At 41.3% G+C, this 16,124-nt stretch overlaps 1 protein-coding gene across 3 annotated transcripts in view; it reads left to right on the plus strand.

Annotated features, from left to right (window-relative positions):
- The window catches only part of ABCA5 (ATP binding cassette subfamily A member 5), a 96,830-nt gene that overhangs the window by 11,738 nt on the left and 68,968 nt on the right, over positions 1–16,124 (plus strand). For all 3 annotated transcript variants that reach the window (XM_020791286.3, XM_020791284.3, XM_072990772.2), the window contains exons 4-6: positions 707–868; positions 9,800–9,897; positions 11,575–11,804. In XM_020791286.3, the coding sequence (XP_020646945.3) occupies positions 707–868; positions 9,800–9,897; positions 11,575–11,804 (490 nt within the window). The remainder of the gene's footprint in view (positions 1–706; positions 869–9,799; positions 9,898–11,574; positions 11,805–16,124) is intronic.

The raw sequence follows: 16,124 nt of genomic DNA on the forward strand, positions 1-16,124 counted from the left end.
CCGAAGCTACCAACATGAATTTGACCCAACTCCGGGAGGCTGTGGAAGACAGGAGGCCGTGGCGTGCTCTGGTCCATGGGGTCACGAAGAGTCGAACACAACTAAATGACTAAACAACAGCAAAGTCAGAAGAGCAAAGAAAGTCCGATCAAGATTTGTCTCTTATGAGAGCAACTGAATGACTATCACGTCATACAGTTGCCAGTGGAGTCTGGCAGGGAAAATAGATTTGCTCATCCCCCTGCATGTTACTTGTGAGTGATAGCACTGGCTTATGCCATGACAGCAGTATAGACATTGTTTAATGAAGACATGCTTTCATTTTATTCATCAACATGAGAAGCATAGAGATCTGATCTGTAGCATTGGGCTGCAACCCCCCTCCAAAAAAAAAACCCCAAACAGATTTTAAAAATATGGTAGCAAAACAAAACTAAAAAACTTTCCATTTTACTAATGTATTATAAGACAGCATACTCCTCAAAAGGGCTTACGAATGTAAATGTACTTATGCATTGCTATGAATAATTTTACAGGCTTTCATCCAGTTTGTAAAGTAAACATCCTTAGCTGGCATATGAGTATAAACAGTAAAGTCTCCTGGGCTGGACTAGTCAATTAAAAAAACAATTGAGGCATAGTATTATATTTACTGTGACATATTTTGAGATGAAAATGATTAGAAAAAATGTTTTCTTTTTTGCAGGGATCCTTACAGAAGAATTTTTAACTGAGCAGGAAATGCAAGAAGCTAGTCTTCGTAGCCCCCGGAACTTTGTGGGTGTAATTTTTATGGATTCTATGTCCTATCAGCTTAGATTTCCTCCCGAAAAAGTTCCAGTATCTGCAATTCATATAGAATCAAGAGGTAACCTCTCTCTCCCTCTCTCTCTCTCTCTCTCTCTCTCTCTCTCTCTGTGTGTGTACACACAGATGGGTCTTGTCACAAAATGATACAGTATTTCTCAGTCATCTCACAGGTCATCCTGTTCAGGACACCAGCCAGCATGGAAAAAGAGCTTTATAGAATTCTCTCCCCTCTCTCCATGTTGTTTTGTACTAATTAATGACTTTTTGTATTATCAACAAATTATCAAAGTATGCTTCATTTAATTTCCAATTTATATCAGTGTCTATAACCCCTGTATATGTGTGTTTGTGTGTGTGTCTGTACACATACACATAATTTCAGGTATAAAGACATATGCACAGTCTGTATAATATTCTATGCATCTTAAGAAGTTGTAACCCATGGAAATGCCTATCATAATTTGGTCGTAGGTCACCCTTGTACTCTTTTGTTTAGGTGACATAATCTTAGAAACTGACTATATGAGCATTTAGCCTGCTGCTTGGTCCACTGCAAGAACAGACTGGTTTTCTTCTAAAGGCAACGATCAAACAATGTCTTTGCTGAAGCCAACCAGCCTGCCCCAGAGCGGTCCTACCTGCAGCTTTCTGGGCCCTCTCAAGGACTTTTCCTGTTTCTAGTGTGGGTGAGATCTCTCTCTTTTGGTTTGTTTCCAGCACGTTATCACTGGGAATGAACCAAAAGCCTTCCTTTTATGGTTTGGCAGTATCCTGAGGCGGCTTAATAGAGCCACTTCAGGATATTTGCTAATTAAATATTCCTTTTTTTCTCTCCATAAAAATGTGGTGCATCACCTAGAATTTTTTTAAAACTTTATTTCCCTTGTCTTAAAGGGCCAGTGAAGAGGTTGCCCATAGCTGAATCTGCCACCATGGCAGTTCCTCAACCAGCCCTTAAACAATGGAAAAAAGTGTATCTGTACATTAGATATGTGTATTAGGCTGTAGCAGGCTCTCAAACAGCTCTTTGAGAGGTGTAATAAGTACACACATATAGATGTACATAAATCCGTTTTCTTAAAGATCATTTGTAATATACATATCTAATACACCTACACTTTTAAAAAGTGGACCAAATAGAGTCACTTGATTCCATATTTCATTTGAGTGCGAGGATTGCACCAAATGGCATACCAGACCTCCTAGCTACCCTGTTTAGCCTGTTCCTGCCCTTTTCAACCCAGCCATGTAGGCAAGCCCTTATTTGCTTTTGCTAAAGCTGACTCAGAAGAGCCAGTCTTTTGGACATGGGATATTAATGGAATATATAAAACTGCTTTTATTTTTTCTTAGTTAAATATTAAATACTACTTTTTCCCTAGTACTGTTTTGTGTTGATAGGATGCTAGACTTATAATCCACTAGCATCAAGTCATTAAGCCTGTTTGTTCTTCATCGTGACCTCTGTGAATGCACACAAAAGAGTTAAATCAGCGTCTGCGCTGGACCTCTCGGAATCTTCTAGAGCTTAAAGATAAAAGTAACAAAGTTTTAGGTTGCCCCTATAGCGCATGCTCCGTCCGCCTCAGCCTTCAGTTCCATTTCTCCGCTGCGCAGTTTGGAACCTCTTGCTTCTAGCTTATTGCCTTTATGATTTTGGATTGCCTTTCCACGTTTTTTTTCTGACCCGACCGATTTTTGACTATTCTCTTGCTACTGTTTTTACTGTTTGCCTTCGGAGAAGTTTTCCCACCTTTTTTTCCTGCCATCGGACTTCCCTCACTTCCACAGTAAGACTTTTATTTCCCCTATTTCTCAGCTTATGTCCTGCTCCAGACCCTTTAGCCGCTGTATTTTGTGTTCAAGGAAGCTGCCTTTTTCTGATGGGCATGATCACTGTCTTTTTTGTTTAGGAGAGGCTCATCACACTAATTCTTGCAAGCATTTCAAAAATTTCACCAAGGCAGCAGAGACTGAAATATCATTTGTGGAACCAGACTCCACCTCTAAACCTTCAGAGATGGAAATCTCTTCCTCTTCAGCTACTCCCCGCTCTGAAGCTAGAAACACGTCACCTCAATCCTCATTGAGTAAGACCTCAAATAAGCCTCCGAAAAAGACTGCGGCTGATAGGAAGTCCTCGGCATCGGTGTCGAAGGCAGCTCCGAGATCCTCCGCCAAAGCCCTAAAGCAAACAACAAAGCCAAAGGCTACTAAACCAAAGGATCACCATAAACAATTACCACCGATTTCGGCTTCAGTACCTTCACCTATCTCGGAAGATACTTCTCGAGATCGAGAATCCATGTCAGAGGTAGCTCCATCACTTCCTCCTCGACAGATCAGGCCTGTACCTACTGAAGGCGTCCTTTCTCCAACGCCATGCCAGCTTGCCCGTGCCACTGCAAGCTTGGCATCTGCCCCAAATAGCCCCGTTTCGACTGGGCGGGCGTCTCCGGCTCCATCTTCATCATCTTTTGTGCGCTCGAGACCAATTTCTCCACCTCGGAAATGCCAGAAGAAAACTAAACACATTGCCCCAGATCGACACAGATCTCCTCGATGCCAGGTTGTGGTACTCCCTCAATCCTCTTGGCATTGACATAAAGATAAATACAACAATTCGGACCAATATGAAAGGAAGCGTCGACGTTGAAGGGACTATTCCGACTCCGACTCTTCCTCGACGTTGAGCGACCACCATAGGAAAAAGAAGGTGAAATATGTCTATGCTTCTTCTTCTTCCTTCCCTTCGATGTCACCGCCCAGACATCGGCATTGTCACCGGCTCGACATCGAGAAAAGGAAGAAGTCCACACAACATCTTAAAAAGCAGGTTGTTCCAAAAAAGCCTGCATCTCCGTTTTTGACGTCGACGATTATAAGAACATCCCAGCAGACAAGATTGTCCTCCCATGATGTCGAAAAGCATGGTACCAAAGATCGTCAGGGACCATCCACATCTGAGCAGGAAGAGATGTTCTCACATGACTCTTCTGCTCCAGAAGAGGATGCTCAGCATGATTTATCTGCGGATGAACTTCCAGAAGGAGAGGTGGTAGAGTCTGATGCTGCTGATACTCATGCCTCTTCACCATCTGAGGACTTTTCATCATATGTGCAGAGGATTGCCAGAATGGCCAAGACCCTCAAGATGGACACACAACAACCCACTCCCCCCACAGAAGATCTTATCTTTGGGGACATCAATCAAGAAAGGACTCCGCCTCTTAGTCTCACCTTTATCCCGGCTTTGGTGGATCTGATAAAGGAATTTTGGATCCAACCCTCCATTTCCAACCCTATTTCTAGATGCACGGAAAATTTATACTGCGTGCACGGTGATGATACTAATTTTCTGCTAAAGCATCCTATTCCCAATTCTCTGATAGTGGAGACTAGCTGCTCCCGTCCTACTGATAAATCTCATGTAACACCTACCAATAGGGAGGGAAGGAAACTGGAAGGTAGAAAAATTTATTCCCTCATATCCTTCCTCCTTCGGGTTCTGAATTACCAAATGTCGATGGGTGCTTATCAGAAACAACTTTGGTTATGAATTTTGCCAGCACTCAAGATGACACCAGATGAAGTCAGACAGGGCTTCCTTAACAATTATGAAGAAGCCCAAACAGTTTCTAAACATCAGAGATTGGCCTCCAGACATGCAGCAGAAGCTGCATCTCAAATTCTCATGTCAGCGGTCATGGCATGCATGGCTTCGAGCTGCTAACATCATGGAGGATGTGAAAACAAGGGTGGAGAACTTACCTTTCGATGCCAAGGGTCTCTTTAATGAGAAGACAGATGGGAACCTTGAGCAGCTGCATAAGATGAAAAACGCAGCTAAATCATACTCCATACAGCAGCAACCTCGATACAATAAATACCAAATGGTGTAAACAATACACCCAATCTTCACAATCTTCACAACCTTTTAAACCTTACAAGAACCAGTCACCAAGCAGATCATCTCAAACATCTTCTTTCACCTCTAACTATTGCCCTCAATCATCACAGAGACAACAGACATACAAACCACCTGCCAAGAAATCTAAACAATATCTTTGACTCTCCCATAACAATATGGAATCACCAGACTACTCGGCTATTTCCCTTTCTGAAAAATTGGATGAACATAACAAACGACTCCTGGGTCTTAAACATTGTTCAGTACCGTTACTGGCTGGAATTTACAGAATATCCTCCTCTAGGACAGGTCAAGCATACGTCTTTCAATCCTGTTCTAGAGGAGGAGGTTCTCACTCTTCTACAGAAACATGCAATTCAAACAGTCCCCCCAAGAGACATAAAAAACAGATTTTACTCCCGTTACTTTGCTGTCCCAAAGAAAGACGGGGGGATCAGGCCCATTCTAGATTTAAGAACATTAAACACCTACCTTCATTTCGGGATCTGCAGATGAAGCCTTGTTGTAGGGATCTGCAGATGAAGTCTAGTTTTAGGGATCTGCAGATGAAGCTTTTTTCCCCTCTTGACCAGCAAGGAGAAAGAAAGAGGCGAGCACTCGAGTGTGTGTTTCAGGGCAGGATCCGGATGAACTAAACAGCATGCTGTGCAACGCTGTTCAGTGGGAATTCCTCCCTATCCATCGCCGCGCCCCCCTTTTATTGTTCTCTACTACCTTTGCACTAGTTAACCAGTGACCATTCTAAACACAGGCAGGTAATATCCTGAATACACAAGTATGGTAAACAGAGGGGCCGGTAAACAGAGGGACGTAAATCCTAAATACACAAGCAGGGTAAACATTCCTGAATACAGAGCAGGGTAAACAGAGACAGATAACACTTTAACTACACAAGTAAGTTAATACAATTTACCCAAAGACAGGTAATTATCCTAGATACCAAAAGCAGGTTAATGAATCATCCTTTAGGAAAGCTAGCACACTGTATACGTGATTTGCGCACTTAGCACAATGTCTGCTATTGCCACAGATATATACATTGTAAAAGCATACAATTTCCCCACACCTTCATGCAAAATGTTTCCGTATGGTCACACTGGACTCCATAATCCACCTCTTGAGAAAAAAGAACTGGTTTGTGGTAATAGATCTCAAAGACGCCTACTTCCACATAACAATTCACCCCAATCACAGAAAGTATCTTCAATTTGTATTTCAAGACACCATCTACCAGTACAAGGCTCTCCCATTGGGGCTCTTGACGGCACCAAGGACATTCACAAAGTGCATGGCGCCCGTTGCAGCTTACCTGCATCTCCAAAAAATCCAGGTTTATCCTTACATCGACGATTGGCTGGTGGTTTTGCCCTCGAGAAGCCAAGCTCTGAAAGACACAAAATTCATACTCCACATGTTAAAGAGTCTCGGCCTGTCAATCAATGCCAAGAAGTCGCATCTCACTCCATCACAAATGTGGACTACATAGGTGCCAGACTGCATTCTATCAAGGGTCGAATATTTCTACTACCACAACTCATCGAAAAGATACAAAGAGCTGTCAGCAAATTTCGACCAGGCTCAAAAGTCTCTGCAAAGCATGCCCAGCACCTATTCGGCCTCATGGCATCTACAACACCTGCCTTGGCACACACCCACCTGAAAATGAGATCTCTTCAAACGGTTTCTGACTATCTTCAACCCCATGAAAGATCACCAAAAGAAACGTCTCACTGTATCACCAGAGCTAGCTCAACAGCTCCAATGGTGGACTTTCCCTCCTCATCTTCTAATAGGTCGTCCCTTCAAACATCTTCAACTTACAGTACAAGTGACAACAGATGCAAGCCCAACAGGATGGGGAGCACATTGTGGACAACACCAAGTACATACTTTATGGACCGATCAAGACAAAACTCTCCACATCAACCATCTGGGAATTCTGGCCATTATAAAGGCATTCAGAGCCTTTCTACCCCTGATACAGGGTCGTGGTATACAAGTAATCACCGACAACAGCACAACCATGTATTATATCAACAAGCAGGGAGGGACTCACTCCAGATCTCTTCTATTCCTAGCAATATACCTTTGGGAATGGTGCTATCAGCACCACATCTTCCCAGTTGCAATACATGTCTCAACAACGGAAAACCAACTAGCAGACAAGCTGAATCGTCTGACAGGCGAGACTCACGATTGGGAGTTGGACAAAGAGGTTTATGCCACACTATGTCATCGATGGAGAACCCCCAGAGTGGACATGTTCGTGAGCCAGCTCAACAAGAAATGCGATCTGTATGCCTCAAGGGCAGGTTGCAGGGATGCATTCATGATCCCTTGGACATCAGAACTGCTGTACCTATTTCTACCACTTCCACTTGTACAAAAGACTCTGATCAGACTTTGTCAACTGAAGGCTGAAGCAATCTTAATTGCACCTTACTGGCCTCGTCAGGTTTGGTTTGCCACTCTGCGGATGATGGCCTGGGACTTCATCAAACTGCCAACTCTACTGCACCTTCTTACGCAGGATGCAGGCAGAGTCCTCCATCTGGTTCCAGACACTCTACACTTGACAGCGTGGAGAATTTCCCCGCAAGCAAGGAAGTTCTAGATAATGCTCGGAAGCTGTCCACAACCCTTTTATATGGCTACAAGTGGAGGAACTTCCTAAAATTTGCAGATGCTAGACACCTCGAGTCTTTTCCTGTTTCATTTCTAGCCGCCTAGAGTGGTCCTCGCTTGACCAGATAGGCGGGATATAAATAAAATAAATAAATAAATAATAATAAATAAGTACCTTGTTTCAGTACCTACTTTACCTTTTTGATCATAATCTGACCATTTCTACTCTCAAGGTCTACATTGCCATAATTGTCTCTTTCCAACCTAAAGACTCAGACTTGGCAAGGTTATTCTCCCATCCTACTCTGAAGTCTTTCCTCAAAGGACTAACTAACATCAGGCCACCAATAAAGCCACCGACACCTCAGTGGTCCCTACAACTTTTTCTCCATGCTCTTATGCGACCACCCTTTGAGCCCATGGCCACATGTGATCTTCGCTTACTATCTTTCAAATCTCTGTTCTTGGTGGCCACTACATCTGCTCGAAGAGCCAGTGAACTTGCAGCCCTTAGGTCTGACCAGCCATACCTGCGATTTTTTAAGGACAAAGTGGTACTTCACCCAAATATTTAATTTCTTCCTAAGGTGGTCACAGAATTCCATCTTAATCAACTATTGGTATTACCTACTCTCTTTCCTGAACTGAGCACGGATACCGAACGTATGCTTCATACTTTAGATGTCAGACATGCTCTGGTTTTTTATGTTTCCTGTACCCAGGAGTTCCGGGCATCACATAGACTGTTTCTGTGCTTCTATGGGCGGAAGAAGGGCTCACCACCTTCATCGTCAACTTTCTCCAGATTGTTTGTCTCCACCCTTTCACTAGCATATGAGCTTCAATGTCAAACTCCACCTGAAGGTCTTCGAGCTCACTCAACTAGAGCCATTGCTACATCCACAGCCCTGCTACATGGTATTGATGTGTCTGACATATGTAGAACTGCTACATGGTCTATGTGTCCACGTTCATAACTCATTACAGACTAGACCTCAGGGCTAAGAAGGAGACAAGTTTCGGGAGAGCAGTTTTGACGTCCATTCTTCAGTGACGGCCCTCCTTCCGGTAAGTGAGCATGCTAGTCACCCTTTTGTGACTAGCAAAAGTCACAGAGGCCACGATGAAGAAAGACAGGTTACTTACCTGTAACCATGGTTCTTCAAGTGGACCTCTGTGAATTCACACAATCCTGCCCAGCCTCCCCAGTATCCGTCACTGACTAAGTCTAGATAAGCTCAGGCTTTGGTGGCAGATCAATGGAACTGAAGGCTGAGGTGGGCAGAGCATGTGCTATAGGGGCAACCTAAAACTTTGTTACTTTTATCTTTAAGCTCTAGAAAATTCCGAGAGGTCCAGCGCAGGTGCCGATTTAACCCTTTTGTGTGAATTCACAGAGGTCCACTTGAAGAACCATGGTTACAGGTACGTAACCCGTCTTTCTTGCCAGCATAACTTAGCTTAGGGTGTGACTATACTGTGATTTGATTCAAAACATTTATAATGTTTGAAATCATAACCAGTGCTCACACAGGGGCTGCAGATTGAATCAGAAGTTCACCATTCATATAGAAAAGAATGCAAGTTTCAGTCCACCACCCTCGTTCCTTTCCTTCCTTCATCTGGTCCTGTCTCTGTTGATCCTTCCTCTGGTGCTGCCACTGCTGATCCTTTTATTGTTTGCTGTAAAGCCATTATCATAAAGTTTTAGACTACTACATCTCTCAAAAACTTTTCCATAAAAAAATTAAAATGGAAAGTTATTTCACAGTATAATAGTACAGAACATTAAAAGTTTGAACAGTAGTTTTGCAAAATACATCATAATTCACATGTCAGAATGATTCCATAACAGGGATAACACCTTCCCCATCCCATCCATTACTATTTTTTCTTACTTTCAAGTAACATGTGAGGAATTGCCTCATCTCTGATCACATATGGTTTAAAATTATTGCCATGACAAACCAGTACATTTTCAGACCTGTTAATTAACAGCATGAAGCTTTTGCCTCACAACAAAGGGGCCTTCCCAGACAATCTGAAGCCTGCTGTGTTTGACAGGATTCAGGACTAGCACCCAGTCTCCCACTTCTAAATCATGGTGCTCCATTTTTGTATGTTCCCCTGGGCTTGAACATCACATCCCAACTGCCCATGTCACCTGCTCTGGGAGGAAAAAGGCCTGGACCAATTCAAATCAGCCTTTCTGTCATGCGGTCAGTAAAATATATTTCAAATTTGTCAGTTTTACAAGTGTAGCAAATTCCATGGTATTTGACCATGTGGTCCTGTCGTTAATGTGGCCACCAGTTTAATGCAGAAACCTAATGTCAAACCAGTCTTAATGTGACTGTTTTGACATTGACATTTGTGAATAGTAAACCAGCAAATTAAGTTGAGGTTGTCTTTTTATAATTTCATTTACTTCAGCCAGTTGTCCAAGACCTTCCAAGATATGTGAAGCTGAAAAATACTGGCGTTATGGATTCACAGCTCTGCAGATGTGCATTGATGCAGCAATAATACAGGTATATCTAAATAATTAGACTGTGAGAGCCACCAAAACATCATTGTTTTGAAACAGATTTTATATGAAAGACCGTTCCTTTGTAACTGAGTTCATTTTTTTCCTGAATTAAAAATGGCACTAACAGTAGCCATTTTCACAAAACCTTACAATTATATAGTAATTTCCATAAAGATATCAATGCCAGAGATTAGTGTGATATAAAATAACTTTTTTCCCCTGAGAGAGATGCCCAAAAGTGTTACACAAATGTATGTTGTGGCTCTAAGGAAAAGGAAGAATGGGTGTTGTGGGTTCCTTTTATCATAATTTAAATCACTGTGTTACAAACCACAGGTATTCCTTTCATGTTGTTTAGTGTTCATTGTAACAATGAAAATGTATGTTCAGCGAACAGTCTAATGGTATACTGGTAGAATATGTGGGATAGTTTATTTTGTTGATTAATATTCTTTGCAATTTATTGACTGAATTTTTATAAATCTACTTTGTGTTTTAGCTAAATACATTTGTCTGCTTGAATAAATAAGTTACCTGGAGCTAAATGGAAGTCCCAAATAAGTCTGTATAGGATTACAGTTTTATATCTTAGCCTTGTAGAGATTAACTTGGAAGTAAGTCCCATTAAAGTCAGTTTAGAAAAATATTTTTAAAATGTGTACACCACTTTTCATCCACAAGAAATCTGATGGAAGTGTGCCCAATATTTTGAAAAACAAATATAGCAGAATAACCATACAACGACAGTGTTTAGGATTCAGTTGTCAATTACCTGAAATTAGAATTGGCCTAAAAGAAAAATTAGCTCTCTGTGGGTTCTCTGTGTATCTGATTTCTATTCTAGTTTCCCTATCACAGGTATTTAATTTTAATGCCAGAAATTGAGTCTTCACATTCACGGTGCTAGAACAGTTCTTAGTTTTTTAGTGATTACTCTTTAAATGTATTCATTATATAGTAAAATTATTTGTTTTAGCATATATGTAATTGTGATACACCTTTTTGGAAAATATGTTCAATCTCAGTAATACCTGGCTACTCGTATTATATCTTGGAATGTGTATTTGTTTTGTTATGAGATCTTTATTTTTAATTGAGCCCATTTTTTCTTTATGGACCCCAATATGTTAACATTATGGTTGGTATTGTTAATGGGACAGCAATTTGGGATTATAATTATATAAAACTCCAAGTTGTTTTTGAGTTTGAAGCCATTTAGTTGAATTAGATGTGTAAGCTAGGTAGCAAACAAATATTGAGCAAACTCCTGTTGGTATAGCATTGCATGGCATAACCCAGATTGTGCACTGGAAGTCTTTAATTTAAAGTGCCAGTGGGGGGAAGGAGCCTGTAACAGTAGAAAATTGCTGCTAGATCACCACTAGTTGCCCAATCCTGGTGGCAGTGTTCCAAGGGTCACCAAGGGTTCCCATCCTGAGACTCCTAAAGGCTTTCCAAGGCCAAAAGGGAGTCTTGGATCATAAAAGGAAAGGAATACTGTAGATAGTTTTAATTACTTCAAATTAAACACTTCCTGTGCCCAGTCCAGGTTATGCTGCCACATTTATGCAACAGGATTTTGCCCATTGTCAGAATTGCTTTTGTGGCCTTAATTTTTTAAAAAAATTAGTAGCAGCTAATGGTTTAATGTTTTTCTGATTTTTCAAAAAAAACTTAGTTAAAGACCAATCATTCCGTTTTGGAAGTGCTGGAAGAAACAAAAGCTATCATGATGGGAGAGTCTGCTGTGATGGAAATAGACAATTTTCCTCGTGCAATTATTTTAATTTACCTAGTAATTGCCTTTTCACCATTTGGTTGTTATTTGGCAATCCACATTGTGGCAGAAAAGGAGAAGAAACTGAAGGAATTTTTAATGATCATGGGTCTTCATGACACTGCTTTTTGGTGAGTGTGTGTCTTTATTATTTGATACAATATAAACAGAATAAATGGTTAGTATCCCTTGTATGTCAGTGTGCTTTCAGAAGTGTTTCCATGCATGCCGCTAAGAGGGAGTTGACCCTCTGTTTACCTTTTTACAAATAGGAGGGTGTTTACAGGAATTGATTTTTATGAGTAGGGGGATTATTGCTAGTACATTTATTATTTTAAAAATTTGACTGAGCATGATGAAACTCCCTTCAGTGACCACTAATTGGTAATTATCTTTTCCCATCAGAATGGCCTGAAAGTTACATAATGCTGAGGTATTCTGAAGGGAAAATTGGGGGGCCCTTTGGCAGCTACTTTCTTCCTTTCAGAAAGACCTTTCCGGATGGGAAAAAACCAACTGCCAAGAGAGCCAAACTTGTATCATTGTTATTTTTTAATGTAAGAAAAGAGAAGGAAGAACTGCTGCCTGTGTCACAACATACCCAAACAGTTAAAATCATGTCCCTAAAAATTCAGCTCTTATTCCTATTCTCAGATGAATATTTTTAGTGCCTTTTTCATTTGGCACTTGTCAAAATCCAGTTCTTTTAACAGCAGATAAGTTAAAGGTACTAACATATTTTAACTCTGAGTTTTCTCTTTAAGAGAGGGATGGCCCAGAAGCTTGCTAACAGCATTGGGGACCAGTCCAGGAAACATTTCCCATTAAGATTGAAAAGCAGTGGGGTTTCCCATAATTCCCAAGATAATTTCTTGCCATCAGTAATTTTTTGTTTTCTCTGCATTCACCCTCATCCCCATCCTATTAAAAAAAGGGAAGAAAACTCAGTCATATAGAGGAGCTGAATAAATTGGAAATGGGGTCATGTGAAATGGGCACTCTTCACTTAAATTTTCTTCTTAATCATTTGTTGTGGAGGAGACTGCCTTTTTCTCTCGACTTTAGCTCTCTCACCAAGCCTGAGGTAGAAGAAGCTGTTCAATAGCGTTTAGAACTTCTCCCACCACAGGCAGCTTCTCTACACAACTACACACAACTGCTCCACACAGCTTCTCACAACTACTACCTTGTCTATATAACTCCAGATGAGAATCTCCTCATTCGTCCTTTTCACACAGATTGGGTTAGCTGGGTGATGGTGAAAGGTGAGGTTTAATGACTTTCAGGACAGGAAGTAGAGGCAAAGTTACCTTGTCATTTTGGGAAACATAAGTGACTTCACCTGCATTTGTCTGTCTGCAACATTTTCTAGAATTGGTCAGTAGTAGATATTAGCGTCTCAGTGTCCTTCTCCCTATGTTAAATGAAAGGCATCAGCCCACTTTCATTCAGTCTGAGCACTTACTGAGCCTGTTCAGTTCATTCTCTTTCACTCACAGGGTGGATTTGATTTAAACCACTGGTTCTTAACCTTTGTTACTCAGATGTTTTTGGACTACAACTCCCAGAAGCCTTCACCATCAGCTGTGCTGGCTGGGGTTTCTGGGAGTTGCAGTTCAAAAACACCTGAGTAATAAAGGTTAAGAACCACTGATTTAAACCATGATTGAATTTTTTAAAGTGATTTATAATTGTGATTTAAATCAATTTGATTTTTTAAAAAACTGTTGATTTTTATCCATTCTGCTCACAATCTAATCCAAAATGGCCTTCAGGAAGATTTATGCAATAAGAAAGGGCCAGTGGGGGAAAATACTTGCTTTGCCTTGTACTAGATTGGATTTGCCATAGATAGGAGTAGACGTTAGACTCTTTACGGGCATTACTTCCTTTTCTCCTGAAGAAAAAAGGCACAAATAGCATGGCAGATCCTGGATATGATCGCTGCAAATCCATTTCTCTTGGGTTACCAGTTCTTCTTAACTGCCTATCACCACAGGCTCAGAAACAAAGATTACATTGAGTTTGGTGAAGAAAAGCATGAATTCCAATTTCTTCTTCACTGTTTCAGTTTGGATTAGATGGCATCTCAACAGGTCTTGGATCACCTAGACTAGTTTCTCATGCAATATTTTCAGAGAAAATTTAAAAAACCCTGCTAATTGAAGAGTTCCTTTCTCAGTTCAGAGTGTGCATAACATGTAGGAGGATGTTTTCTATGACATGTCATTTTTTCTTCAACCTGTGTTTGATCTTATGGGTGGGTGTGAATATGTTTATGAGTAATCTGGTGTGAAAGGCCAGAATACTCGTAAACATATTAAATTTGTGTATGGGTTTAAGTGTAGATTGCAGAGAAAATATAAAATGTCATAGAAATCCATGATACAATGTTACATGTACCTTGAAGTTGAAAAAGGGACTCTAATTAGCAGCAGTCTGCTACAGCTGATGATGTCTCAGATTGTGTGAGCAGAGCTGCAAAACAATACTGGCCAGAAAATGCACAGTATTAAATACAATTATGTGCACAAACATGCATATTAGGAGAGAAGCACTAAAATGCCTACAAATGTTCATATTTTTTAAAAAAGCAAACTGACGCAAAACTGGATATAAATAAATTATGTGTGAAATGGAGAGAAACCGAAACTTACAGATTTGTGTATTACTAGGATTCCTTTTCTTTGGTGAGGTTTCTATTTTAGACTAAATGTTTGGATTCTGACTTAGACCATTTTGTCTTTGGTAAAAATTGTGAAGTAAAAGATAGTATTCCAGCTGGCATGGTGACCCTGTTTAATATTTATGCATACAGAACTCACAGCTGCAAAAGTCCCGATGGCAATCTGAAGAGCTATGGTTTATGTGCCTAGTTGTACTTGATTATTATCTTCTCATATCTCTGCAACAACTTCTGCAGTTTGCACTCTCTGCGCACAAAGAAGTATTGAACAGGACACTGGACCCAAAACATTTTATTCAACCAGTTAAACTACAGCCTTTCACTTCACAGTTTTTGCTAAAATCAAAAGGCAGAAGAATATAAACATTTGTCTCTTAGATGGAAATAGGAAGCCTTTCAAAGAAAAGTAAGATATAGCCAAACTTTACTTAACTCCTTTCCTTGTGTCCTCTTTTTGTTGTTCTTGCTGATATTTGTTCCCCTAGTGTTAAAGTGGATAGCTTCAAATATTAGAACTGAAGGATGCTTTCCCTTTTTCAGTCAGAGACTTTAAGGCTCATAAATAGAAAGGAAAGGAAAGTTGCTCCCTACATTTCTTTCAACCTTGTGTTTCGTCTGGTATCTCTTCTTCTTCCAGACTGCTTAGTATAGATAAGATAACTAAGCAAACATTCTGTTTAACATCTATATGAGGCCGCTGGGTGGGGTCATCAGGGGATGTGGAGCATCGTGTCATCCATATGCCGATGACACCCAGCTCTATATTTCCTTTTCACCAACTACAGGTGATGCCGTCCTGTCCCTCCAGCACTGCCTGGGGGCCATACAGCAGTGGATGCAGGAGAACGGGCTGAGGTTGAACCCGGACAAGACGGAAGTTCTGAGGGTGGGTGGCCCTGTGGATGGTGGCTTGGGAAACTCCCTCATGTTTGGGGGGGTGGCCCTGGCCGCAAAGAGTGGGGTCCGCAGCCTGGGGGTACACCTGGACCCGATGCTCACCATGGAAACAGGTGGCATTGGTAGTCCGCACCGCGTTTTTCCACCTTTGGCGGATTGCCCGGCTGCGACCTTATCTAGACACGGAGGCACTCACTACCTTAGCACTTGCGCTCGTAATTTCTAGATTAGACTACTGTAACGCGCTCTACGTGGGGCTTCCTTTGAAGCTGATGCGGAAACTTCAAGTGGTGCAGAGTGCGGCGGCCAGACTCCTTACTGGAGTGAGAAAATACCAGCATATCTCTCCTACTCTGGCCATGCTGCACTGGCTGCCCATCCGTTTCCGCATTGACTTTGAAGTGTTAATGCTTACATATAAAGCCCTAAACGGTTTAGGACCTCGATACTTGGCGGAACGCTTACTCCCAACTAGTTCTACCTGTGTCACCCGTGCGAGCCAAGAGGTGAGGCTGAGGAGCCTGACGCCAAGGGAGGCCCGGAAAGAAAGAACAAGAAACCGGGCCTTCTCAGCGGTGGCTCCTCGTCTCTGGAATAACCTACCTCCGGAGATTCGCGCTGCACCCTCGCTGGGTACTTTTAAGAACCAACTAAAAACATGGATGTTTAGGCAGGCCTTCCCTTCCAGTTAATTCCTGTCCTCTTTCCTTTTTCTTTCTCTCTTTATTTGATTTATTTTTATTTTTCCCATCTTACAGAATCATCTAATTAATTAATTGTTATAAATTTTTTAGAACTTGTTATCATTTGTTGTAAGCCGCCTAGAGTGGTCGAAATGACTAGATAGGCGGGGTATAAATACAATAAA

This window comes from Pogona vitticeps, chromosome 2 (genome assembly GCF_051106095.1).
Source record: "Pogona vitticeps strain Pit_001003342236 chromosome 2, PviZW2.1, whole genome shotgun sequence".
In the NCBI taxonomy this organism is placed as follows: Eukaryota; Metazoa; Chordata; class Lepidosauria; order Squamata; family Agamidae; genus Pogona; species Pogona vitticeps.